The sequence below is a fragment of the Dromiciops gliroides genome, chromosome X (assembly GCF_019393635.1).
Source record: "Dromiciops gliroides isolate mDroGli1 chromosome X, mDroGli1.pri, whole genome shotgun sequence".
NCBI classification, from domain to species: Eukaryota; Metazoa; Chordata; class Mammalia; order Microbiotheria; family Microbiotheriidae; genus Dromiciops; species Dromiciops gliroides.
Window position 1 is genome coordinate 4,036,673 of NC_057867.1, and position 24,942 is coordinate 4,061,614.

Consider the following 24,942-nt stretch of genomic DNA (forward strand, 5'->3'; position numbering starts at 1 on the left):
AACAATCTGCAACTATGCCCAAAGGGTTATAAAACAGTGCATACCCTTTGATCCATCAATACCACTACTAGATCCATATCCCAAATAGATCAAAAACAAAAAGGAAAAGGACTCACATGTAGATAAATATTTACAGTTGTTCTTTTAATGGTGGCAAAGAATTGGAAATTGAGGAGATGCTTATCAATTAGGGAATGGTGAACGAGTTGTGGTATATGATTGTGGTGGAATACTATTGTACTATAAGAAATGATGAGTAGGATGCTCCTAGAAAAACTTGGAAAGACTTACATGAACTGATGCAAAGTGAAATGAGCAGAACCAGGAGAACATTGTTCACAGTAACAGCAACATTGTACTATGTGATCAACTGTGAATGACTTAGCTGTTCTCAGCAAAGCAATAATCCAAGACAATTCTGAAGGACTTAAGATGAAAAATGCTATCCATTCCTGGAGAAAAAAGTGATGGAGTTTGAATGAAGATCTAAGCATACTTTTAAAAAACTTTCTTTGTTTTTTGGTCTGTGCTTTCCTTTACACCATGTAAATACGTTTTGCATGACTGCACACTTATAACCTATATCAAACTGCTAGCCTTCTTAATGAGGGGGGAGAGGAGGGAGGGAGAGAATTGGACCTCAAAATTAAAACAACAACAACAACAAATATTTAAGGGGGCAGCTAAGTTGCATAGTAGATGAAGCACCGGCCCTGGATTCAGGAGGACCTGAGTTCAAATTCAGCCTCAGACACTTGACACTAGCGGTGTGACTCTGCACAAGTCACTTAACCCTCATTGCCCCATGGGAAAAAAACACAAATGTTGACAATTGTTTTTACATGTAATTGGGGAAAAATAAATATCATATATATATATATGTATATATATATATATATGATATATATATATTTTTTAAGCTTTTGACAAAATATACCGCCTATTAAAAACACTCAAAAGCACGGAAATAAATGGAGCTTTTCTTAAAATGAAAAGTAATATCTATTTAAAACCATCAGCAAGCATTATTTGTAATGGAGATAAACTAGACACCTTCCCAATAAGATTAGGGATGAAGCAAGGATGTCCATTATCACCACCATTACTTAATATTGTACTATCAGCTAGCTATAGCAATAGAGAAGAAAAAATACAATGATAATGAGGTTTTGACATAAGGTTTTCCTCCCTTCTCTCCATAATCATGAAAAACATTCAAGGTCACTATGAAAGAGAAGTACAATTGTCCATTCACCATCTTCTTAGTCCCTTGGTGCCAATAGGTATAAAACTAAGGCAACTTGTTCAATTTCACTGGACTAGAGTTCAAATCTCAGTTTACTAATGGCTAACTTGTAGGCAAATCAGAAGACAGGCCTACTGCCAGATCATATTTCTCTAACTCAAAAGCCAATGAGATCTTCTCACAAACCCCATGAACAGAGGGGTTTCGAGATGATTAGATCAAAATGAAGCATCTGTCTATCCTCAATAGTTTCAGGCCCTTGGTTTTCATTAAAAAATCTCTTTCTCTAGTTTGCCCACAAGAGGGTAATACCTGGGACTAGGTAACTGGATCAACTTCAGTGGTCTCAAAACTAAAGTTCCAACCAAACCTTTCTGACTTGTACCTTGTGGCTATATTGCCATTGTCTGCTGCCAGCCTAACAAGACTACCACTGCACTCAACATGTGCCATGTTAAAGTCGTTATCTGCACAACTTTCAAATAATCCCGTTGTACAAAACTGTAAAAAATGGAATGAGAGTATGATGTGTCTAGTTTTCCTCCCAACATCCCCACAAACCCCATGAACACTTTCAAGATGCCTTACAAGAAGTGCTCATTTGTCTCTCCACCACATTCTCACCATATTATTCACCATCCTTTCCATTAAAATTTTTTAAAAGAAAATCTAGGCTGGCCACAAATAGGGATAAATTTAGGATTGGGGAACTTATTGAAATTCACTGGTCTTGGGGTGCAGTGGATAAAGCACCAGACCTGGAGTCAGGAGCACCTGAGTTCAAATCTGGCCTCAGACACTTAACACTCACTAGCTGTGTGACCCTGGGCAAGTCATTTAACTCTCATTGCCCTAAAAAAAAAACCCCAAAACCAACCAAACAAACAAAAAGAATAAAATGAAATTCACTGGTCTTAAAACCTAACCTTTCTTCCTCCTATCTCCTAGCATAGCACAAGACATGGCACTTGTTCTCCACATTGCTGGCTGCCTGTCCAGCATGGGCCTTTATAATGTTTGCCACGTGCAAAGCCTGCAAAGGTACCCCTTGGAGCAAGGACTCTTCTTCAAAATTCAAGCTAGTCGATATACTGCAGGATATCTTTTGTCCCAGTCTTCCCACATCTCCATGTGATTTGGGGAGAGGTGTGCCTCTGGCCATCCAGTCTTCCCACCAAAACATGGCCCCTGCCTAGCACCAAATGTTTCAAGGATAGGGATCCTTTATCTTCTCTACTTTGATCACAGACCAGAGCTCAAATTGAACTTGATGTGCCCAATATCTCTTGGGTGCACAGTCTAATAGAGCAGTCCAAGGAAGGTCCCTCCACTGAAAAAGTTTCAAAAATGACCTGAAGCTGCTTCCACTTGATTATGTTCCAATGAGAAAAAACCTTCATCTCTTTTGTTTTTTTCCAGGACTTTTTCCTCCCCACCTTTCCACTACCCAACGCATCCCTTCTCACAGCCGGCACTGCCAAGGAACCTCATTTGTACAAGAGCAGTTTCCTAAACTTCTTGGATCCCATTAAAACCATGGTTCCTAATATCCCCAAATGGGTGGCCCCCAAACCAGGAACCACATCTGGCTAGGGCTACTTTCCCTAATCCAGAGTTTTCCATCCTGCCAGCCAGTTACACATGGCTCTCTTGCCTGCTTGGAGTTGTTCCTCTTTCTTTTTGCAAGAGTGAAAATGGAGTCAATTCTTTTTCCTTTAAACCTCCCCAACCATTATAAACATTTGTTAACATCATCTGTCCTAATAATCTGTCTCTTGGTCTTCATCAAATGGGACGGGCCAGCCTCCAAATGTGTGGGCCCTAAAGACTGGCCACCTTGACCTTCCTAGTTACTTGCATGGCTTTGAGCAATTGCAAACCAGTTGATCTCCCTTGAAAGTGTCATGTGCCATAGCAGCAGGTGCCTTGGCCAGGTTCATCACATGCCTGCTCCAAGCGGCCCAGAAAGGCAACACTGTCTCTTTACATCCTCCGCAGTCCATTCCCCACAACGCCTAGGAAGGTCTATCAAAATGTTTACTTTTGCTGAACCTCTTTCTCTCAAGCTCACCCCAATGAACAAATAATAAGAAAAAAAAAGACCTGCCTCTATGGATTGATGCTCCTCCTGTCTAGGGATCCAGACACCGCAGCCATCACCTCCTTGTTCTGGGTTCTTTGGGGTTTCCATACCAACTGAAGCTCATTAACTCACCACTCACATCTGTCCAGGGCTTAGCATCATCAGTGCCTCCACACAAGGCTGGAACCAGAGCTAAAACCTACTCCCCCATATACCCAGCACAGACCTAACTCAAAACCCACCTTCGGGCCTGGCCACTCCCACAAACAGAACTAACTCTGGTAGCTGCTACCCAGGGGTTTCTTCATTCCATAGTCTTACTCCCAATCTGACCAATTCTCCATAGTCCATTTAGAGACATCCACATTATTCTCATTCTTTCTATTCACAGAATCTAAGTATCTACCCCTACTCAATGCCTCTTCTTCCACTGTTACTCAAAGGTTCACACCTATTCTTCCATCATGTGACCATCAGTGGGCAGTGCTTTATAGCCCCAGAGTAAAGAACTATGGGTAATGGTTTCCCAGCATCTTCACCCAGCCCTCACCTTAGCAGTTTCCAACTTTCTCTACAACAGAATACATTAAAAATATAAGTAAGCAAAAAAATCAAGCATAAATAGAATCTATTTGAAGTAACATACCTGATGTATGTGATCTGGCCATCCAATGAAATAGAGATTCTGTCATGTAAGTAAAGGATATGCCAAGCAAGATATCCTCAAAAGCGATCCCCATTAACACAAAAGACCCTTTCACATGTCTACGCTTTCTTTTTCTGACTAGACAGTTCTCTCAATAATTTAATACAAAATAGCAATAGCTGACACTTATATGGCAATTTAAGGTTCATAAAGTACTTAAGGTCATTTCATTTGAACCTCCTGACTTAGTTATTTCAATATTACAGGCATTATTACCTCCACTTCACATATCAGGATGCTGAACATCAGAGTGACTCGGCCACACAGTCAGTGTCAGAGGTGGGATCTGAATGCCATTTGTTCTGCCTTCAAGTCTACCATTCAATTGACTAGGCCACACCCTCAATGGAAGAGGCTTAAGAGCACACAAGGCACTTGGGAAGAGCTCATTCTGACTGTTCTGACTCGTGCCTTTCTTGGTCCTACTACTTCAATCCAGCCTGGATTACTCAGCTGTCTGCTGTTTAAGAGATGACAGCAGATCAAAGTCTCCTGAGGTAAACATCTTACACAAACTTGTGTCACACCACTTAGACCTGGCCTTGCACACAAGAACCGTGTGCTGACAAGGAGGTTGCACGCCTGCTTGACTCACTTAGGCCGACTCTGGAGCAAAGGAACATGCTCCCTTGGAAATCTTGCATTTAGCTTTCGGCTTGTGTTTATTTAAGCTTTCCTCTGCCCATTTGTAAACAAGATCCTATTTGTCCAGATATAAAGAAAATAGAATAAGCTAAATAAACTAGCCCTCACAGTGAACACTCACCTTCTGCCAAAATGAGGGTCGCCAGCTGCCACTGAAGGATGTACTTAAGCCTCCTGCCAAGTTCCACTGCAGTCATATTGAATGAACACATAGGGGCTCCTGCTATTGCATCCACTCCCAGCTGTAAAACGACTGCTTTGGGATTCAAATGTCATAAAAAGAAACATTAGAATGGTAAACCTCATTTGCATCAAGGAAATACTTTTTTATTCAAAGACAAAAGCACAGGTTTGCACTCATGTTTACCTTAAAGTTCCTCAATCCCAGGCTTTCTCTAAGGCTCAGCTTCGGTGACACCTCTCCCGCCCAAGCCACACCTGCTACTTCCTTCCTCTAGACTTCCTTTCTGTGTACTTATATTAGCACATGTGCTATCATGCACACCCGTGAGTGCACCACCCCCAGTGGAATGGGCTCAAGAACAATCTATCACAGGAACCTAATATTCAATAAACCCAACAATACAGACATGCCTTAAGAGCTCTCTATCCAAGAAGATCTGCTAGAAGGGGAATGCAGTTGACAGAAATTAAGTTTAAACCCATAACTTATATCCTATATACTACCATAAGATCCAAGTGGATAAGCAACTTAAACGTACAAAGTCACATCACAAAAATTAGAGACTACAAGGAGCCTTTCTGATCAATTGTTCGGAAGAGAATTACAAGATCTAGCAGTGATCATAAAATAAAAGGCATTCTTTATTACATAAAATTTAAATTCCATCACATTTGATGCCTTTAAAATAAGAGAAACTACTGGGGGGACATTTCATCAAATAGTTCTAAGTCTGATAGACAAGACACATAGGGAATTGATAGAAATAAGCCATTCCTCAATAGATAAACGGTCAAAGAACATGAAAGAAGTTTTCAAGAGGCAAAAATGATCAACAATCAAATAATTTCTCAATTACTAATAATAATGCAAATTAAAATGACTGAAGTTTCACCTTACATGCAGCAAATCAACAAATGTTATTAATAAACAAAATAGTTAATGTTGAGGAAGATGAGGGAACAACACTAATATATAAGTTGTTGAAGCTATGAATTGGTCAAACTCTTTTGGAAAACAATTTGGAGTTATGGAAGATATGTTACCAAATTGTTCATACCCTTTGACCCAATAATCACATTACTGAGCATATATTCCAAGCAAGTCCAGTTCAGAAAGAAAAATCTCATATATACCAATGCCATATAGACCAAATTTTCAAAGTAGCACTTTTTGTGTTAATCAAAAAAAAAAAATGCAAAGTGGGTGCCCATTTACTGTGGAATGGCTAAGCAAAATGTGGCATCTAATATGCAATAGAATACTACTGCACAGTAAGGTATGACAGTTATGAGGTACTCAGAAAATCATGTGAAGATACATCAACTGATACAGAGGGAAGTAGGGAGAATCAGAAGAATATCCATGACTACAATTAACAAACAAAAAACCATTAAATGACAGCTTCAATCATTAATTTCAATGACCAATTTACAATCTCTGTCCCAGAGAAGGCATGAGAAAACATATTTCCCTCCCTCTAGTTAGTTGGGGCAACAGGGACTGAATGAATGTCGTGGATGCACTCAGCTGGTTGTACTTGACAGTTTTTTTTTTCCTTACAAAGGAAGAGTTTAAGTAAAGGTGGGGAATAAATCTTGAAAAAGTTTAAATACATATAACTTCTACAGGATGGGCCAAAAGTCACCAAGGGGTTTCAATATTTAATAACTCCTTTATTTTGTTTTTAATTTACAGTACAATAGCATCATACGGCACATATAGGAAATAAATTGACATTATATGTGAAAAATCAAATCTTGTAAACAGCAAAAATAATTTTCAAAAAGTTATTAAAACATCATGACTTTTGGTCCACCTTGTACCATTAATCCAAATCTCTTCTGAAGCTCCTTATCTATCCTACGTGCCAGACTGGGACAAGCAAAACAGTACCTGTCCTCACAGCTTATGGCAAAACAGGGGAGACAATCTGAACAGATATAGCTATATACCAGATACAAAGCAGACATAAATTGTGTGTGAGGAATGCCACGTGGGATGCCAGTGCAGGTGTGTGGTAGAGTGCATGAAGGGGAGTAACATGTAAGAAGACTAACAAGACAGGAGGGGACCAGTTTATGAAGAGATCTGAGTGCCAGTGCTGTGGATTTTATCCTAGGGAATTTCCTGTACAGGGAGCCACTGGAGATTAGAAATGGAGGAGGGAGAGAGGGAAGAGTTGAAGTGGTAACATCATGAAACATGGACTTTAGGAAAATCATTTTGGTAGGTGGAGGATGGATTGGAATGAGACAGAGCTTGAGGCAGGAAGGCTGACCAGGAGGCTAGTCCAATAGTGCAGAGAAATGATGAGGGCCTGATGGTTGTATGAGTAGATGGACATGTAGGGCATCTATGTTGAGGAAAGACAAATGCCAAGATGTGTGGGGTAAGTGAGAAAGAAGAGAGGAGAACTAAGAAGTACGACAGTAAAGTTTGGAAGGGGATGGGTGTTTGGAAAAAGTAAAAAGTGTTATTGACTTGGGGAGGGTAAGTTTTCTATATCCACAGGACAACTAGTTTGAAATATAGAATAAGGCTCAAACTGACAAATGGTCAAAGGGCATAAACAGGCCCTTTTCAAAGGCAGAAATCCAAGCTGTCAACCAATTTTTAAAAATTTCCAAATAGGGGCAGCTAGGTGGCACAGTAGATAGAGCACCGGCCCTGGAGTCAGGAGGATCTGAGTTTGAATCCGGCCTCAAACCCATGACACTTACTAGCTGTGTGACCCTGGACAAGTCCCTCAACCCCAATTGCCTCACCAAAAAAATTAAAATTTTTTCCAAATTAATAATAATTAGAGAAATGAAAATTAAGGCAACTCTTATGTTACATCTCATACCCATTAGATTGTCAAAACTGACCAAAAAAGGGAGTTGTGCCCTGTTGGTGGAGCTGTGCCCACAAAGTAACAACACTGTTCATGCCCTTTGTCCCTGTGATACCACTACTGTCCTATATCCCAAAGGGATCAAAGGAAGAGGAAAAGGATTCAGATGTAGAAACATATTTGTAACAGCTGTTTTTGGTAATGGCAAAAAACTAGAAACTAAGGGGGTGCCCATCAATTGGGAAATGCCCAAACAAGTTCTGGTACATACACGCAATGAGGTATGATTGTGTTTTTAAGACATGGTATGGGGAAAATCTGGGGTGATTTGTAGAAAATCTTCACACTTGATGCAGTGTGTGAAGTGAGTAGAAACAGAGAATAATGTGCACAAAAAGAACAATTCTGAAAGACTTTCCAACTCTACTGACATCAAGGAGAAATGAGGAAACCCACCCCAACCTCCTGGCAGGCTACAGAGTGAGACCTGACTTTTTAACATGGCCATTGGAGGAATCTATTCTGACTGCTTATACATGTTGGAGAGATTTTTAATCCTAATTTTTTGGGGGAAGTTGAAAACATAAAATATAGATTTTAAAATTTCACTGAAAAAGATAAAATCAGCTTTAAAAAAGAACCAATGGGTAGTTCATGATATGGGACTGGAGCTAAGGAGAGGGGAAAGAAGGGAGTCTTCAGCATAGATATGTAAACAATCCACTAGAGGTGATAAGATCACCAAGAGCAAAAGAGGGTTCAAGACAGATGTTTTGGGTCAGTCCAGCTGGTGGGGTAAGGCATGAAGAGAGATTCAGTACAAAAGCCCAGAAAGAGCAGTGTCAGGAAAATCTAAAGGAAAATATCCAGGAGAGAATGTTCAGTGCTACAGAGATGTCAAGAAGGATAAAGATAGGAATTCTGGATAAGATGGCTGCCTGAACAGAAGACAGACCTCCCAGCATCCAAATACCTACTGTCACCAAACATGGAAGTTCACAATAACCAAGAAATCCAATGTGAAACTATAGTAAGTGCATTATTTGACCTCAGAACTGCATAAATAACAGCTAAAAATAGCTAGCATTGCAAGGAGAATAGCTTAGAAGAGAAAATGCTAACCTTACTCAAGTAATGGACTCCCCCTGAAGACTAGAATAGACCAAATAAAAATCAATGACTGCAGAAGACAATAGCTACTGAGGAGGCCTGCCTTCTTACCTCCAGTCAGCCACCAAAGTGATCTTCCTCAAGCAAAGGTTCAACTATGTGCACCCCCTACTCAATAATCTCCAGTGGCTCCCTATTGTCCCCAGGTTTAAAAACAAAAAGTCTTGTTTGGCATTCACAGCCCTTCATAACCCAGCCCCCCCCTTATACCTTACTCCCTGAGAAGTCTTCTTCTATCTCCTGACTCTGGGCATTTTCTCTGGCTGTCTCCCATTCTCTCTCTTCCTCATCTTCACCTCCTGGCTTTTTTGTTCCACCTAAAATCCCAACCCCTCTTAATTCTAGTGCCTTCCTCCTAATATTTCCTCTTTATCCTTTATCCATCAGTTGGCATCTTAATTGTTTGCATGTTGCCCCTCCCCTTAGACTGTGAATTCCTTCTTTCTGTATCCTCAGGACCTAGCAGAGACACTTACTGTCTTACCTTTGTCTACCTCAGTTTCCTAAACTATAAAATGGGAGGGTTGTTGTGAGGATCAAATGAGAGCATATTTGTAAAGCCTTCAGCACAAAGCAGTGTACACAGTAGGTGCTTAATAAATGAGTTAATGTTATCTAGATGGATTTGGAGTCAGAAGTCTTGAGCTGCATTCCCAGCTCTGCCCCACAAAATCCTATTTGTAAAGCACTAGTAATAAACACAGTGCCTGGCACAGAGTAGGCAGCCCCTCCCTTTCATTACTACCTGTGCGACCTCTACCACTTAACCATTCTGGGTCTCAGTTTCCTCTTTAATATGAGGGAGTTGTATTAGCTACTACCTTCGGGAGTTCCTTCCAGCTCTGGATCTATAATCCAGAATCGTAATATTGAGCAAGGTACTAGAGGGCTCCGCCTTCTTCCTCCAAAACTTTCTAGGGAAAAAAAAAAAACAACTGAGACTCCTCGTACCCAGCTTTGGGGTCAACATGTGAACCAACAGCCTTCAGTCCGATCAGAAAAACACCCCACGTGCCCTCCCCCCCATTCTCTTCGGCCCCCAGCCCCTCCCATCGCCCTTCCCAAGCAATCAAGCCCCTGGGCTCCAACTAGACCCAATCCACGGGCCGCTTGGTCATTTGGCCTAATGGCTGCCAGACTGTCACAGGTGACCACTGAGGCTGCAAAGAAAGTGGCGGATCGCGATCGGCGCCCCGAGGAGCCTTTCCTGAGGGGCACCCCGTGGCCTACGTGGGGAGAGTCGGAGAAACAGCAGCAGCTTCCGTTTAGACGGCGCTGGGAGGGAAGGAAGGGTGGGGGGAGGGGAACGACGGGACCTGGGCCGACGCCGAGGTCCTCCTAGGCCCAGAGAACCCCTAAGAGCCCGGCCTCCGGCAATACAGCTGGTCTCGGCGCCTGCCCGCAGGCCGCTTCTCTTACCAGGTCACCGAGGAGCCCGGCTGCCACTCCCCCAGCGCCTTCCCGGGCCACAGCACCCAGACCGCGCACAGCACCGCCGAGCCCGGCCCAGCCCCGCCAGCCGAGCCCGGCCCAGCCCCGCCAGCCGAGCCCGGCCCAGCCCCGCCAGCCGAGCCCGGCCCAGCCCCGCCAGCCGAGCCCGGCCCAGCCCCGCCAGCCGAGTCGAGCCCACCGCTCCGCAGCCAGGCCGGCCACGAAGCCCGCCCCGCCCCACCCCCAACAGCCCGAGGTCGGCCTGGCACGTGGCTCCCCTTCAGGCCCTCCGCCCCCGCGATCACGCGAGCCAAGCCCCGCTCCCCAGCCGCCGGCCGGCCCGCCCCCAGCGGCCCGGCACGAGGCCGGCCCGGCACGTGGCTCCCCCTCCGTGCCCCCACCCGCCTCGGCCGCACGAGGAACGGGCCCGGCCGGCCCGCCCCCAGCAGCGCTAGGCCGGCCCGGCACGTGGCTCCCCTTCAGGCGCCCCCCCACCCCCACCCCGTCGCGAAGAAAGCCCCGCTGGCCCGCGCCCACACGGCCCGCCCCGGCCCCCAACAGCGCGAGGGCAGGCCTGCACGCGCCCCCTGCCCTGCCCCCCCCCCCAACAGCAGGTTAGCCATCGGGCGCTCCCCCCAACCCGGCCCCCGCCCTCGATTTGCGTCTCCTCTGCGAACTTTGCGCTTGTCTCGGGCAGAACTCCCCCCAGCCAGCCCCCCCAATCTCCCCGCGGCTCGGCGGTGCCCCCACTTACCCACCTGGGGCGCCGGGCCGGGGATGGGGGCCTCAGAGCCCCGACAACTCCCGCCTCCAGCTCCAGCTCCAGCTCCAGCTTCTCCCGTCCTCCAGGCGGCCCTCACTGAGCGTGTGGGCCGCTCGGCGCTCCGGGTCCGAGCTCGGGCCCCCTCTTCAGCCGCCGGCACCCCCGAGTGGCGGCGTTTCCCACCCAACCTTCGTCTGACTCTTCCGCGCTGTTCTCCCTCCGCTCTCCCTCCGCCCGGGGCCGGCCTACTGCCCCCGCCCCCCGGGAGACAGCCTGTGGAGAGGAACTCGAGGCATGCTGGGACTTGTAGTTTCCCACCAGCCTTGGCTGGAGAGAGGAGGGGGTGGGGAAGGACACACGACAGATGTATGTACGCACACCACACACCACGCACACATACGCACACGCACCACACCACGCACACACACCACCCACACCACGCACACGCGAACACACACACCACACACCACGCACACACGCACCCGCACACACCCGCACACACACCGCCTCCCACGGACAGTAGGTGATGGGCTTTGCATATAATCGTCCTCATCATTACCAGCCGTGGGAGCGCAGGAGCCCGGAGGGGGCGGCCAGGCACCCTAGGGAGGGGCAGGAGGCAGCATGCGCCGGTGCGTCAGACGCCCACAGCAACCTTGACCACCATCGGACCCGGATGCTGACAATCCGGGCCCGCGGGCCTTGGGAAGAGCCAGGCTTCTAGCCTCAGGCCCTCAGCCATCCTCCTGGGAAGCAGCCCCTGGGGCCTGACTGCTCCTGCAGGGCCATAGCTACATCTCCTGAGGCTCCAGAGAGGAAAGTCCTGGCTGCCAACCCTGTTGGCCCTAGTCCATGGCTCAATATGGGAAACTGAGATGATTTTATTAGTGGAAGTGCCACCTTCCTGCTTTGCTGCGGCCCTGCCAAGAGCCAGGGGACTTTCCCAGCTGACCTTCCCTAAGTCTCATCTCCCTCCCTAGCTCCCCATTAGACTGGGAGCTTCTTGAGAGAACAGGCTCTCTTAGCTTTTTATTTGTGGACAAAGTGCTTTGCACAAAGTGAGTGCTTCATTCAAAATTTGCTGAGGGCAGCTAGGGGGTGCCACTGGCTAGAGCTCTAGGCCTGGAGTTAGGAAGTCCTGAGTTCGAATACAGCCTCAGACACTTAACTAGCTGTGTGAGCTGGATCAAGCCATTTGGTCTCAGCTTCCTTAACTGTAAACATGGGAATACTAAGAAGATCAAATGAATTAATTGTAAACCACACTTAGCACAGTGCCTGGCACATAGTAAGTGCTAGTTATTATTATCATTATATTATTATTATTCCCAAATCCAGCCCTCTTGCCCTGCACCCCTGCGTCTGGGGCATAGGATGTTGAAAACAAATGTGGAGCTGGGGGCTCTCTGGGAGAAAAGAAGATGTAGGGAGGGAGAGGGGAGAGAAGTGACTTTCAAGTACTTCAGTGACCTATCTCATTCAACTGCCTCAGTTTACAAATGAAGGACCTGGAGGCAAGGGAAGCTAATGTCCTGGTAGTAGTGTTCAAGATGGGACTCCTGACTCCCCTCACTGCTCCCTCCCTGTATTCTACTGCTCTGCTTAGCCCCAGGGACTGAGCTAGGAGAAAGGATGGGTGGAACTGACCAGGGGACAGGACAAACTTCCGAATCATGAGAGCAGGCCAAGAGTGGCCCTGAAACAGAGACTACATTCTTGTGGAGGGGACTGGTCCAGGAGTCAGCTTCTCCAACGCTGGGGTTGATTCTATGGTTCTCGCATTCAAATGACAATGTAGATGTGGTGTGACAGAGGAGAACGTAAGCTCCCTGAGAGCTGGGGCAGCCTCTTTTTTATTTTGTCCCTTAAGGTACCTAGCACGGTGCCCAGCACACAGTAGGCACCTCGTAAATACTTGCTAAAGAAAAGAGAAAAAAATGAAAGACTGAATTGCAGGACAGAGGAGAGATCTGATGGTCATTTGACTGGAGGGAATGGAGTCACTGAGGGAAAAAGAGTGTTTGAGGGAAGAAGGCCCAAATGGAGCCTTGAGGAAAGTCTATACTGAAAGTTTGGGGAGAAGCAGCTACTGAAGGAGACAAAGAAGCAAGATGAGGAGAAATGCCCTTCATGAAAAGAAAAGCAGCAGCCTAGGCAGTGCACGGCCTCCTGGGGCAGGCAGCTAGGCCCCTTTGGCTCTGATGGGCACCCAGGGCACCATGAAACCTCATTAACTAAGGCTCCCAAGACAACCCCTTGCTTAGAACATCCTGTCTTCATACAGGTAATGCAAATGGAAGTCTAAAGGGGATTTTTCAAATAGCTAGGAGCAAACCTGTCAAAGATGTGGCCTTGGGCCATATGTAACCCATAACACTCCCAGCCTGAACCAGATTCAAATGTAATTGGGAAATACTGAAGAAAATAAATAAAAATACAATAAAACACAGATAACATTACATCTGGAAACTAAGTCACTATTTAGCCCATGGAGATCCTTAGGTACAGATTAATGGCCCCACTATTTGATTTGCCACCACTAACAGGACAAGTGTTTTGAAGGACCCTCAAAAACTCAAGGAGCCATTTTCTGTTAACTTAAAATCAGTCTTATTTATCCATTAAAACAAGTCCCCTAAGGAATTCAACAAGCCAGTGTGAATTAATATACTTTGTCAACTGAGTCTGCAAATGCATGGACTTGAAAATAACAAGACTATATTTCTGGAAAAAATTCTCTGATTCTCACTGCCACCCACCCCCGTCAGACTCAAGCCCCCACTGGTAGAGCCGGACTTTAAATGTCAAGTAGAAAACCACCAAGCAAAGAGTAATATTACAGCAAGTCAGTGGGACCTCAGAGGGCATCTCATCCAGCCAGTCCCTAAACACAACTATTGTTCACATAGCCGACAAGGCATCTTCTACTTGAGGGTCTCCATCAAGGAGAAGCCCAGCCCCTTCCTGTTGGGGACATCCTTCATCATTAGCAAACACTCCCTGACACTAGGCCTAAATCGGACTCTTTTCCAATTCTGCCTGGTGTTGCTTCTGGTTCTGTCCTTTAGGACCAAGCAGGGTAAGTCCAATTCCTCTTCCATAAAGACTCAAAGAAGATTCCCATGTCCCTCCCGAGCCTGCCTTTCTTAGGTTCAATGTCCCCAGTGCCTCCATATGGCTTGATATTGAAGTCATGGCTGAATTCTGAACTCTTTCTAGTTTATCAACATCTGTCCAAAAATGTGATGCCCAGAACCAAACTCAAGGGGCAGCTAGGTGGCACAGTGGATAGAGCACCAGTCCTGGATTCAGGAGGACCTGAGTTCAAATCCAACCTCAGACACTTGACATTTAATAACTGTGTGACCCTGGACAAGTCACTTAACCCTCATTGCCCTGCAAAAAAAATTAAAAAGAACTGAACACAATCCCGTGGACACCAATCATTGAAAACAGTGACAAAGGCTGAAATGTTGGCAGCAAAGACACAGACAAGCATTGGGCACATTTTACTTTTATTCTGTCAACTTTCAAAACAAAAAAGGCTACGCACGTCCTCAGTGCCATGTGCTTCCAGTAGAATGCTGACATTAAGTCAGACAGTGAAATGCCACTGTGGGGGAACGCCATCAAGGATGCAGCTGGGAAACCCAGAAGTCCTAGGGCTGGGCCATGCATGGCACATACATGCCAGGCTGTACTGTGATAAATGGCAATCTGGGTTGTCAGCTCCACAGGAAAAAAGTAGGCCCAGGAGCTGGACTCCGGGGTGGCACCATCTCTCCAGATATTCCTTGCCCTTTAATTTTAAGAGGACAGAGGGAGGTCTTCTTTGCACCTGGTTTCCTGACACTGACTACTTGTTCTTCTGTAGCTAAGAAGATTCTCACTGAGCTGGGCATGAAGGTTCTCTTAGTAGAAAGAACACTGGCTCTGAGTTCTTTTCAAAGCTCTGATTGCTAAGGGAGGGGAGGGGGTAAAGGGGGAAGGGAAGGCAGGGGAGGGGAGGGGAGGGGGGTAAAGGGGGAAGGGAAGGCAGAGGAGGGGAGGGGAGGGGGGTAAAGGGGGAAGGGAAGGCAGAGAAGGGGAGGGGAGGGGGGTAAAGGGGGAAGGGAAGGCAGAGAAGGGGAGGGGAGGGGGGTAAAGGGGGAAGGGAAGGCAGGGGAGGGGAGGGTAATTGGTCTTGGTCTTCCAATCAGAAAGAAAAGTTGGAAAAACCTTCTTCGAATAAGCTGACCCAGATATAGGGCCAGGGTCAGAGAAGTGGACTTAGGAAAGGGGCTCAGGGCCCTACTCTCTCTGAGAAATCTTGCTGCAGTAGAAGCCTGCCATAAGGCCCCCACAAGTCCGAGGGCTGCTCCCAACCTCCCCGCCATGTGCACACACTCAGCTGGAGCCAGACACATCTCGTGCCTCTCTAAGTGCCTGGGGGGCGGGGAACCTGGGGGACTCAAAAACAGGAGCTACAGCAGGACAGCCCAGGATCCTCCTTGGGGAAGAAAGGGCAGAGTCTGCCCCTTGACCCACCACCTTGGGGTCCAGGACAAAGAAGCTAGTGAAAGTTGCCTCCTCAACCTCCTTTGAAATGCCCCTGGAAAGTGCAAGGCCCAGACTCTACACATATTTCCCCATGTTGGGCAGCTGAACACCAGGAATCTTCTCTGGCCATGAGTCCCCAGCCTCAAGCTGGTGGCTCCTTCATTGTTCAGTGAGTGGATGGACACAACGAAGGGTGGGAGGCTGGTCATTCATGTGGTTGGCAGGTAGCAGCTGGAGAAAGGCTAGACCCCACCCCCAAGCTTTCAGGGAAACAGCTGAATCCTCAGGTGAAGAACCCCAACTTGCACCCCCCCAGAACAGTAAGCCTAGAAGAGAGGCAAAGTGAGTCAGGAACAGCACACTTGAGGCCATCCCTGGTGAAATGACCATTGAGGAGTGCTCTAAGCGAGCCTCTGGAAAGCGTTTGCTTCTGCCCAAGCAGCTATTGGAGCAGGTTTGCTCCCCTTCTAAGCTAAGGAGAAAAGAGGACGGAGGGCATGCTCGGTCCTGCACCGGTTCCCGGTGTGGCAGATGCCAGACACCTCACTGCATGGCACAGACACTGTGAGGCAGAAACTCTTGGACATAGGTAGCTGCAGCTTTGGAGAGGTAGGTCATGGTGCCAAACCTGCCGCTGGGGGCGCTGTCATACAGGAGGGTGCAGATGCCAGAGTAGGGGTCCTTTGCCAACATGGTGTCGTCTGCCCCAAGGGCTTTCTGTTTGGATGGGTGAAGAAGGCGAGGGGAGAAGAAGAAAGGACTAATCAGTTCCTGATTATCCCCCCACCCTCCCAATGCCTGACCAGATCCTGGGCTGCTATTGGTAGGATCCGAGCCCCAAGGGGGTGAACAGAGGAGCACATGCATATGTGAAGTCTCCAGTGGGATTTAGTGTCTGGAGGCAGGTCTTCGTGACCAGGGAAGAGTGACACAGAAAGTCATGGGGAGAATGATGACCTTTGTGGTCCTTGCTATTCATCTCCAGCACTCAATGAAAAGCCTGGTAGCTGTTGCCTGCAGATGCCCAGCTTACTCCCCTGCCTTCCTCAATGAGTTTGGTACCTGCTCACAGTCTTTCTCTCCTGCCCAACTGCTGTCCACATATTAGAGGATATCAACATACCAAGTGACCCTCCCTCAAACACCCTCAGGCTCCTTTCTTCCTGTGACCTCAGCCACACACCAAGATGGTCCTACTCTGGATCTTACCATTGCCCACAAATACACCAGCCCTACATTCAGGATTTCTGAAAACCCCTTATCCAACCATAATCTATTCATTTTCCACCTCTTTCTCTGCCTTCCCTTATATAACCCTACTCTTTGTCCACACCATGACCTCCAGACACCCAACCTCTCAATTGTCTCCCAGGCCATCTTGCTCACATTAGTCACTCCCTCCTAACCCTAACTCCTGGTGAACCAATTCAACACTACACTGACGTGCTCTCTTCAATCCCTGGCATTCTTATCACAGCCTTGGATCACTCCCATTTACCTCCTTCACTCATCCATATGTGTTGATGAATGAAGGTGAAGAAAATCACACAACCGCTCTCACTGGGTCTACTACAAATTTCTATACACAACCTCAAATGAACCCTCACTGCTGCCCAGTGATCTTACTACACCTCCCCCATCAACTCACTCTTCCACTCTTCACAAAGGCTCTTCCAAACTCTCCTCCCTCCTTAAATTTCTCCCCTCTATCTCAGCTGAGGACTTTGCCTTATATTTTATAGAAAAAAAATGGAGGACATTTCACTGGGAGCACCATGTTCTCCCCTCTTCCTCATCTCCCATCACTCTAGTGCCTTGCCCCGCCGTCTTTTTCTTCACGCCTGTCTCACATGAAGAAGTGGCCCTACTCCTGACCAAGGCCAACCCCTTTACTTGTTCAAGGGATTCCATTCCATCCTGCCTCCTGTAGATTGTCTCCTCTGTCCTTCCCACTCTCTCACTTCTCTTCAATCTCTCCCCATCTCCTGGCTCCTTCCCTGTTGCCAACAAGCATGCTCATGTCTCCCCATCCTGAAAACCCCCTCACTCGGTCCTTCCATTTCTGCTAAGTAGGATCCTCTGTCTCTTCTCCATCTTGCTAAACTCCTCAGCAAGGCCGGCTACAATAACTGCCTTCACTTCCTCTCTGCACACTCTTCTTAACCCTTTGCAGTCCAGCCTCCAACCTCACCATTCCACCCAAACTGCTCTCTCCAGCATCGCCCATGGTCTCTTTGGAAAAATAGGATTTTAGTTGATTTTTTCCAATTACATGTAAAGATGGCTTTCAACATTCTTTTTTTGCCAGATTTTGAGCTCCATGATTATCTCTTAATTGGCCTAGGAGGAGTGCTGAGGCCCAGACTTCCCCTCTTCCTCGGTGTTTTCTCCTCCAACAGCAGGGCTAAGGCAAATCACGTCCCTTTCATTATCCTCACTTGCCCCACGCCCAATCTACAAAAGGGCTAACTAGTATCATGTGAACTTAGGCAAGTTCTGTTCCCTCTTGCCTCAGTTTTCTTGGCTGTAAAAGAAGGAAGTTGGACCAAAGACCTTTCAGCTCTACATCATATCATGCTCAGAACACTCATCAAGCCCCCATAGAAAAGCTCACCCTCTTCCACTAATTCAATGCTATTCCCCCGGGTCTCTTCATGAGCTAGTATGATCATAAATAGGCCGGCGCTATGCCCGCTAAGAAACCTGAATGAGTATGTCCCCGGGGGCCAGGCAGCCAAGCTTGGAGGAGCATACCAGGCTGGTTAGTTGTTTGCAGGAGGCTGAAGGGCAGTGCCCTCTGTGACCAAACCCTTCTGCCAATACAACAGCTCAGCTCTGCGGACAGAGCAATGGAGAGGCAAGGAGAAAACGAGCTCCATCACCCTAAACAGCTCTGAAATCAAGAAGTTCGTTGTCAAAGTTTGGTTTGGGCAGAGGATGGAGCCAAAAGAATAAGTTAGAAAGGGACTACCACAGCACAATTAAGCCAGCATGAACCAGGGTCCAAACTCTGGCTCAACAGCACAAAGGGCTGCACAGACCTGCTCTTGCAGGAACAGCTCGTTGGCAATGTGCACAATTTTCTCCACAGCGATGATGCCACCGACACTCTGGATTTCAATGTCTGCCAGCATGGTCAGGACCAGGATGGCTTCAACCAGGAGTTGGCGGTATTCTGGCTGAGGGACTCTGTTAAGGACAGACTCCACATGAACGGAGAACTTGATCTCCCCTGGTGTCATCTAGGAGAAGGGAAAAGATCACCATTCCCAAGGTGCCCACTGTCTCAGAGACACGAATCATGGCTCTGTAAAGGCAGCAAGACCACCGGAGTGAAGAACAATGTTTTGGTCCCTTTGAAAGTAATTGAGTCATTCCTTGGGATCTGCCTGCTGTCTCCCACTAGCACTCAGCCCCCACTTGGGCCTGGCCTCCAGGCAGAGAAGCAGAGCAGGGCAGAGGAAGGGAATAAGCATTTATAGAGGACCTACTATGTGCCAGATACTGTGTCAAGCATTTATAAAAAAACCCAATATCCCACTTGGCTTCAAGAGAGGACAACTGGAGGACAAGCAGAGTGTTCTCTTGATTTTAATCAGCCAAGAGGATCTGGGAAGGGGAGCAAAACCTAGATTAATAATCAACTGGCGCACACAAGGACCTCCACCATTCCTAGGCCCCATTAGCGGCCCTGAAGTCATGCGCCATTGCCCCATCTCTGTCATCTGACCTCTCCACGCTGGAAACCCTGGTGGCTGGCCAGCAGAGAGGCCACCCTACTGCTAAGCTCTGCTCGAGCCAAAGTGAGGAGGCTTCTGATTGCTCAAGCAAACATTTCTACTCTTTCTCAATGTGAGACCCAGTTGAGTGGCTTGGAAAGGCTTTCCCCATGTTCAGGACTTGGCCAATCACCTCAGGGCCAGAGAACAGCCAGACTCTTACCTCTCTGGTTGTTGAAGAAGGGAGAACGAAGCCTTCCACAGACAGGCCATGGCACTGCACAGAAGGAAAGCTTGGGTGATTGGCCAGAAATGCAAATTTCTTCACTCTTTGCCAGGCTACACTAACAGCTGTATGTTCTCTAGGAGACACTGTATGTTGCAACCCCAGGGATACACTCGGGGATCACAGAGGCTTCTGGAAGGCTGGGGTGGCTCTCCTGTTTGTTATTCTCTTCCTAGCACCTGGACCGGGAAGCCCTGAAGCCCAAACACCCACAGCATAGGGCTGGAACTTCATCCCCAGAAGCCATTTGGGCATCGGGGACTGAGGGCACCTCTTGTGTTCCGTGTGTGGGAACATGTGTGTGTGAGCAGGCATCCAGGGGCCAGGCTAGGCCCACAGATTGAGGGAATACCTGGTAAGCCTGGTAGTTCTATCTGCCACCCACGGGGGTTCCAGGGTTTAAAGAAAGCCAAAATGGACCCCAAACTTCCCCAATCCTTAGGGCTAAGTGGAGACCCCTGGGGCCACTGCCCCAGCTCCCTCCTATGTTCTGCCTCACTTCTGTGGGCCTCCAGCAGAACAAAAGTCAGGTCCCATGCCCAAGTTATGCAAAGAAGTCATGCTAGGTTAGGAAGCCAACACAGTGCCCCTGAGAAGGAGCCTCAGATCTCTGTAGACACTAGGAGAAACCCTGGTGAGAAAGCAGCTGCCTCCTAGGGACAACCCCTACTACTGATGACTGGTAGAACCTTCCATCCTCACTGGTGCAGGGATCCAAAAGCAGGGGAAGCGACTACCTGGTCACTGGAACCAAGTCAAGCACTATGTGCTATACTATATGATGGCAGAATAAGGCTGGAATCCAGCAGGGGCCTTCTCTATTCTCTCCCACACACCCACCAAGGCTGCCTACTGGAAATCCGTGACTTTTTAATAAGTTTTGGCTGCCAAGCCCAATCTCCATTTGGGCTATACAGCTGCAAGTGTTAGGGTCTGTTGACGTGGTCCTGAACCACCACTTTGCCAGCAACATCACTGATCTCCCACTGGAAGAACTGTGGATGAAAGGCCCATGCTTGGCCACCTCTCATAATGAACTGCTAGCAGAGAGGGAGCAAAGCTAGGGAGCCAAGTAATTGCTGCGTCTGCTTCTGTGGCCAGAACCAAGGTCTATCACTAACTACCTGAAAGGACCAGGAGAAGCTGTATTTCTCCTTCCAGCTTTACAGGGTGCCAAGGCCCAGCTCAAACGGGCCTTGCCTCAGGTTGCTTCTCATTGGGACGAGAGGGATAGAATTGGGCCTGGCTGAGTGCAATTCTAAGGTAGCGCTGTGGGGCCAAGAACCTAGTGCAAATGCTCAGACAATGGCCAGGCAGAGGCTCCAATGGCCAAAGGCACCATGAAACCACCATGGCCCTGGAACCGCCCAGCAAGCCCCTAAAGGCCCTGGGCTTACCTTGTCCACCAAGCCTGAAAGGATGAGGATTTGTATTCTCGTTAAATAGGGAAGGAAACATGGAGTCGGGTCAGAAGGGCAAAGTCCCCCAGCTGGTGGCAGTAGAGATCCTCACACCCAGGTCCTTCTTCTGATTCAGCCTGTCATGTTCTCATTGCTCTACTTACCTCTAGAGCTCCCTGAATTCTAGGGTTTTCTGGCTAGTATCTCCCCCTCACAAATGTGTTCTCCCCCAGTTCCATCTCTTATGTCTAGGGGTACAGGGTCACCAGACTTCAAGGAGAGTGGACCAGGCTCCCAACTGCGGGGTTTGAGCATCTTATGAGTTTCTCATTCAGCTCCTCCCATCAGTCTAGCTGATAAAGCATTAGAAATAGCAAGCACATGTGTAAGTTGGCTAGAGGGGAGGCTATCCGACCTGCAGGAAGACTTCCATTGCTGGTAGACAGCAAAGTCCCCTCCCCCTTTCCCTTACCAAGAGACGGTGTCCCTGGGAGGAAGTGAGAGCCAGCAGAAGCTGCCTCTTGAGGATAGAGGGGATAGAGCCCCTTGCCCTTGGGCTTCCCTCCAGGATAGGGAAAAGGGGAAGGGAGAGCAGGAAGAAGCCATGCCTCTGCCTCCCACGAGGAACCATTGAGGAGAAAGCCACCAGCCGAGTCCCAGCAGAGAGTCAAACCTTCTGCAGAACCGTCCACACTTTCTGATAAAACCCGATGGGGACCCTGTTCAGTGCTCCGTCAAGCCGGCGCCGGCGCTGCCACTGGCCTTGGCGAGTGTCCTTCCAGGACTGATCTCCATAGGCACCTGAGAAGGATCCCCCACTTGGGCTTAATGAAGGTCCAGGTGACTGAATAGAAAAAGGGAAAATACAGTGGAGCCAAAGGCACACAATCAAGCCTATTGTCCCAACTGGGCCCCCAGGGGATCTGGAGTCTGGCACATGCTGACTTCATACATGTTTGGGGAAAGTCACTGGACTAGAATTCCATCATAGAAAGAAGGAATTTGGAAGCTACAACAGAAAGTGGCTCGAGTTCATGGAAATGTCAAAATCCCAGAGTGAGTGACTCGGTGCGTCGCCCACAGCAAACTCAATGGAAGCTTCCAGTGCCTCCAACCCTGACCGCGACATCCATTTTCTTAGAGCTCCACTTGCCTCAGGAGGTTGGATTTTTTATTACGATGACATACATACTAAGTGGTTACTAATGACTTAAGCTGAATCACATTTTTCAGTGTGGAACTGGATGTGCTCCTACCTCTCATAGAACTCTTTCCCACTCTAAATCTACAACTCTCCCATTCCCCCAAAGCTCAGCTTCTTTAGTCTGGCTTGGTCCTGAACATCGACAAGCTTGCCCTCAGTTCCTGGGCCAGCAGCACCCAGAACCAAAGGCTTTGGGGAGGCAAGAAAGGCAAGATGACGACAGTTACCAGAAAAGGCGGAGACATCAGCTCAGTACTCAGGGCATGGCCACCATTGGGCTAGGAAAGAAAATCAGAGAATAACAATTTAAAAGGAATGGGGGTTAATAAATGCAAAGTTACTGACTCTTTCAAGAACAAGTCTGTATATCATCACTGAAAAGTCCGAAATCATAGAACCAGGCTGAGAAATCACAGAGGAGGCAGCCAGCCCACAAACACATGCAACAAGCCTTTTATTAGAATGGATGTCTCTACTTAAGGCCTTCTCAAAGGATCAGCAGCAGAAAAGCAGAAGGAACGCAGCAGGGTGGGATGCGACTTCTAAAAGTTCCTCAGCAGAAGAGGGTAGAAGAGCTTGGACCAAGCATAAGGAATAGCATTTGCCGTGAGACCCCACCCCAAGCCAAGAGCAGTGGGCAGCTTCTGTTGGCGCTGGGGCTTTAGCAGGAAGCTGCTCATTCCCCAAGGGACTGGAGCTACCTAACATGATCACAAGAGCAAATCCGGATGCTCTAAATAAAGTCTCCTGACACCTCCAAGGTCATCTCAAGAATGAGAGAGGACACGCCACATCCTTAATGCTTGTCCTTCTCAACGTCTCCCCTGTATTTGACACTGTAGACCACACTCTGCTGTTGGGAACTCTTGGCTTTGCTGGCTATTGGAGTCCTTTTTCTCTCCTAGTTCTCTTCCTGCCTTCTCAGTCACCTATATCCCGCCCCCTAACAATGGCCACCCCCCCAAGGATACATCCCAGGTTCTCTCTTCTTTCCCCTCTCCATGCTTTTGCAGTAACCTCATCAGCTTTCACATCTTTGCAGATGGCTCCCAGATCAATCTGACCGGCTCTCATCGCTCTCTCCCATGAGCCCCAATCCTCTATCAGCAATGGTGTATTGGACACTTCAAACTCAACACAGCTCCAGATGAGCTCATGGTTCCCTCTAAGCACTTCACCCTTTCCATCGAAGGTGCCACTGCACTGCTGTCCTTCTCACCTCCCAAGTTCTCTCATCACCTCAACATTATCCTCAACTTGTCACTCCTCTCCCTCACCCCACACAATCAATCATTATCAACATTTCTACCTCCATGACATCTTTCTCATTTGCCCCCTTAGCTCAGGTCCTCGCCACTCTTGCCTCCTAATTGACCTCCCTACCTTGAGTTCCCCATCCAGTCTGTCTTCCACATTGTTGCCAATGGACCTTTCTCAGCATGTGATTCCGCTAATCAGTCCATTCCAGTGGTTCTCTCTATTGCTTCTAGGAGAAAGTATGAACTGACCTGTTTAGTTTCTAAAACCCTACACAACCTGTCCACAAGCCAATAAAACCTACACAACTTTCCTACCCTCATTGGATATCACTCCTTCTCCTGCATGCTGCAATTCAGCCAAAGTGGCCTTCTCTCCACCTTTCACACACAATACTTTGGCTCCCACCTCCATGTTTTTGCACTGGCTGTTCCCCAATGAAGATAGAAAATTAGTGAATCAAAATACCAGGACAAGTTCTTAAAAATTCCATGGAAAACACCTCAAATACCCTATAAGTCTAACAGTAAACAGGCACTTGAGGCTTGAAACTCAAGTAACAACCACTATTTATCTTTGACTTTTTAGTCAATTCCTCTCAATGAATACAAGCATTTCTTGACCCACAAGGCCAGGTCAATTGCTCACTGGTAAATATGGCCCATTCCCCATTCAAATTAGAATCTCTCCTGATCCCAGTTTTCTCACATTTTCTAGGATAAAATCACTTGAGTCCTAACTGTTCTGTCCTAATACCCCATCTTTCCTTTTCTTCCTTGATTTACTCTCTTCTCCTTCTATCATTGGATGTATGAAAATTTTCTTTCAGAACCATTTGAATTCTCCCTACCCTAGAAGAACAGTCTACCTCACCAGGATGTTATGGGTAAAGCATTTTGTGAGCAGTAAAGCACTATAGGATTAGGGGTGATGCTGATTATTAGAAATTCTGTACAACTTGAGAAGCAGTGTGGTGTAATAGTTGGCTTTTGAATCAGGAAGACCTGGGAACTAACCCTACCTTTGACACATACTGGCTGTGTGACCTTAGGCAAGTCATCTAACTGCAGTATGTCTGCTTTCCTGCATGCCCTCATTATTGTGTATGGATGAGTACACATCCATAGTAATAAGGGTATATACAGTTTTTGGTCTGGACCTGTGATTCCATCAATATGGGGAAGTCCCTAGTGGTGAAACTCCCTTCACCAATGCAGATTGGCAAGCTGTCTATTACTTCTGGTCTTAGAAAACAGGCACCTGGTGTCCTGAGGCACCTTCTCTGGCAGATTTCTTCTCACCATCTCTCCCTGACTATGGGCTGCTTCTCTGCTGATGACAAACACACCCATGTCTCTCCCATCCTGGAAAAAACCCTCCCTCAATCCATCCATCCACCCTAGCTCTCACTCCATCTCTCTCTTCCCTTTATGTCTAAACTCCTTGAGAAAGTTACCTATAATCAGTGCCTCCACT

At 47.6% G+C, this 24,942-nt stretch overlaps 2 protein-coding genes across 3 annotated transcripts in view; both read right to left on the reverse strand.

The window, feature by feature from the left end:
* CITED1 (Cbp/p300 interacting transactivator with Glu/Asp rich carboxy-terminal domain 1) overlaps nt 1-11,504 on the reverse strand; it is a 151,846-nt gene extending 140,342 nt beyond the window's left edge. Inside the window, exons 1-3 of the mRNA XM_043974180.1 lie at nt 11,053-11,504; nt 9,689-9,781; nt 4,802-4,936 (exon numbers count right to left, since the gene is read on the reverse strand). Of these exons, the coding sequence (XP_043830115.1) occupies nt 4,802-4,892 (91 nt within the window). The 5' untranslated portion in view covers nt 4,893-4,936; nt 9,689-9,781; nt 11,053-11,504. The remainder of the gene's footprint in view (nt 1-4,801; nt 4,937-9,688; nt 9,782-11,052) is intronic.
* Nucleotides 11,505-15,173: 3,669 nt separating this feature from the next.
* The window catches only part of PHKA1 (phosphorylase kinase regulatory subunit alpha 1), an 80,150-nt gene continuing 70,381 nt past the window's right edge, over nt 15,174-24,942 (reverse strand). For both annotated transcript variants that reach the window (XM_043974168.1, XM_043974166.1), the window contains 5 exons: nt 22,437-22,487; nt 21,679-21,849; nt 19,543-19,596; nt 18,642-18,842; nt 15,174-16,317 (listed from right to left, as the gene is read on the reverse strand). In XM_043974168.1, the coding sequence (XP_043830103.1) occupies nt 16,144-16,317; nt 18,642-18,842; nt 19,543-19,596; nt 21,679-21,849; nt 22,437-22,487 (651 nt within the window). In that variant the 3' untranslated portion in view covers nt 15,174-16,143. The remainder of the gene's footprint in view (nt 16,318-18,641; nt 18,843-19,542; nt 19,597-21,678; nt 21,850-22,436; nt 22,488-24,942) is intronic.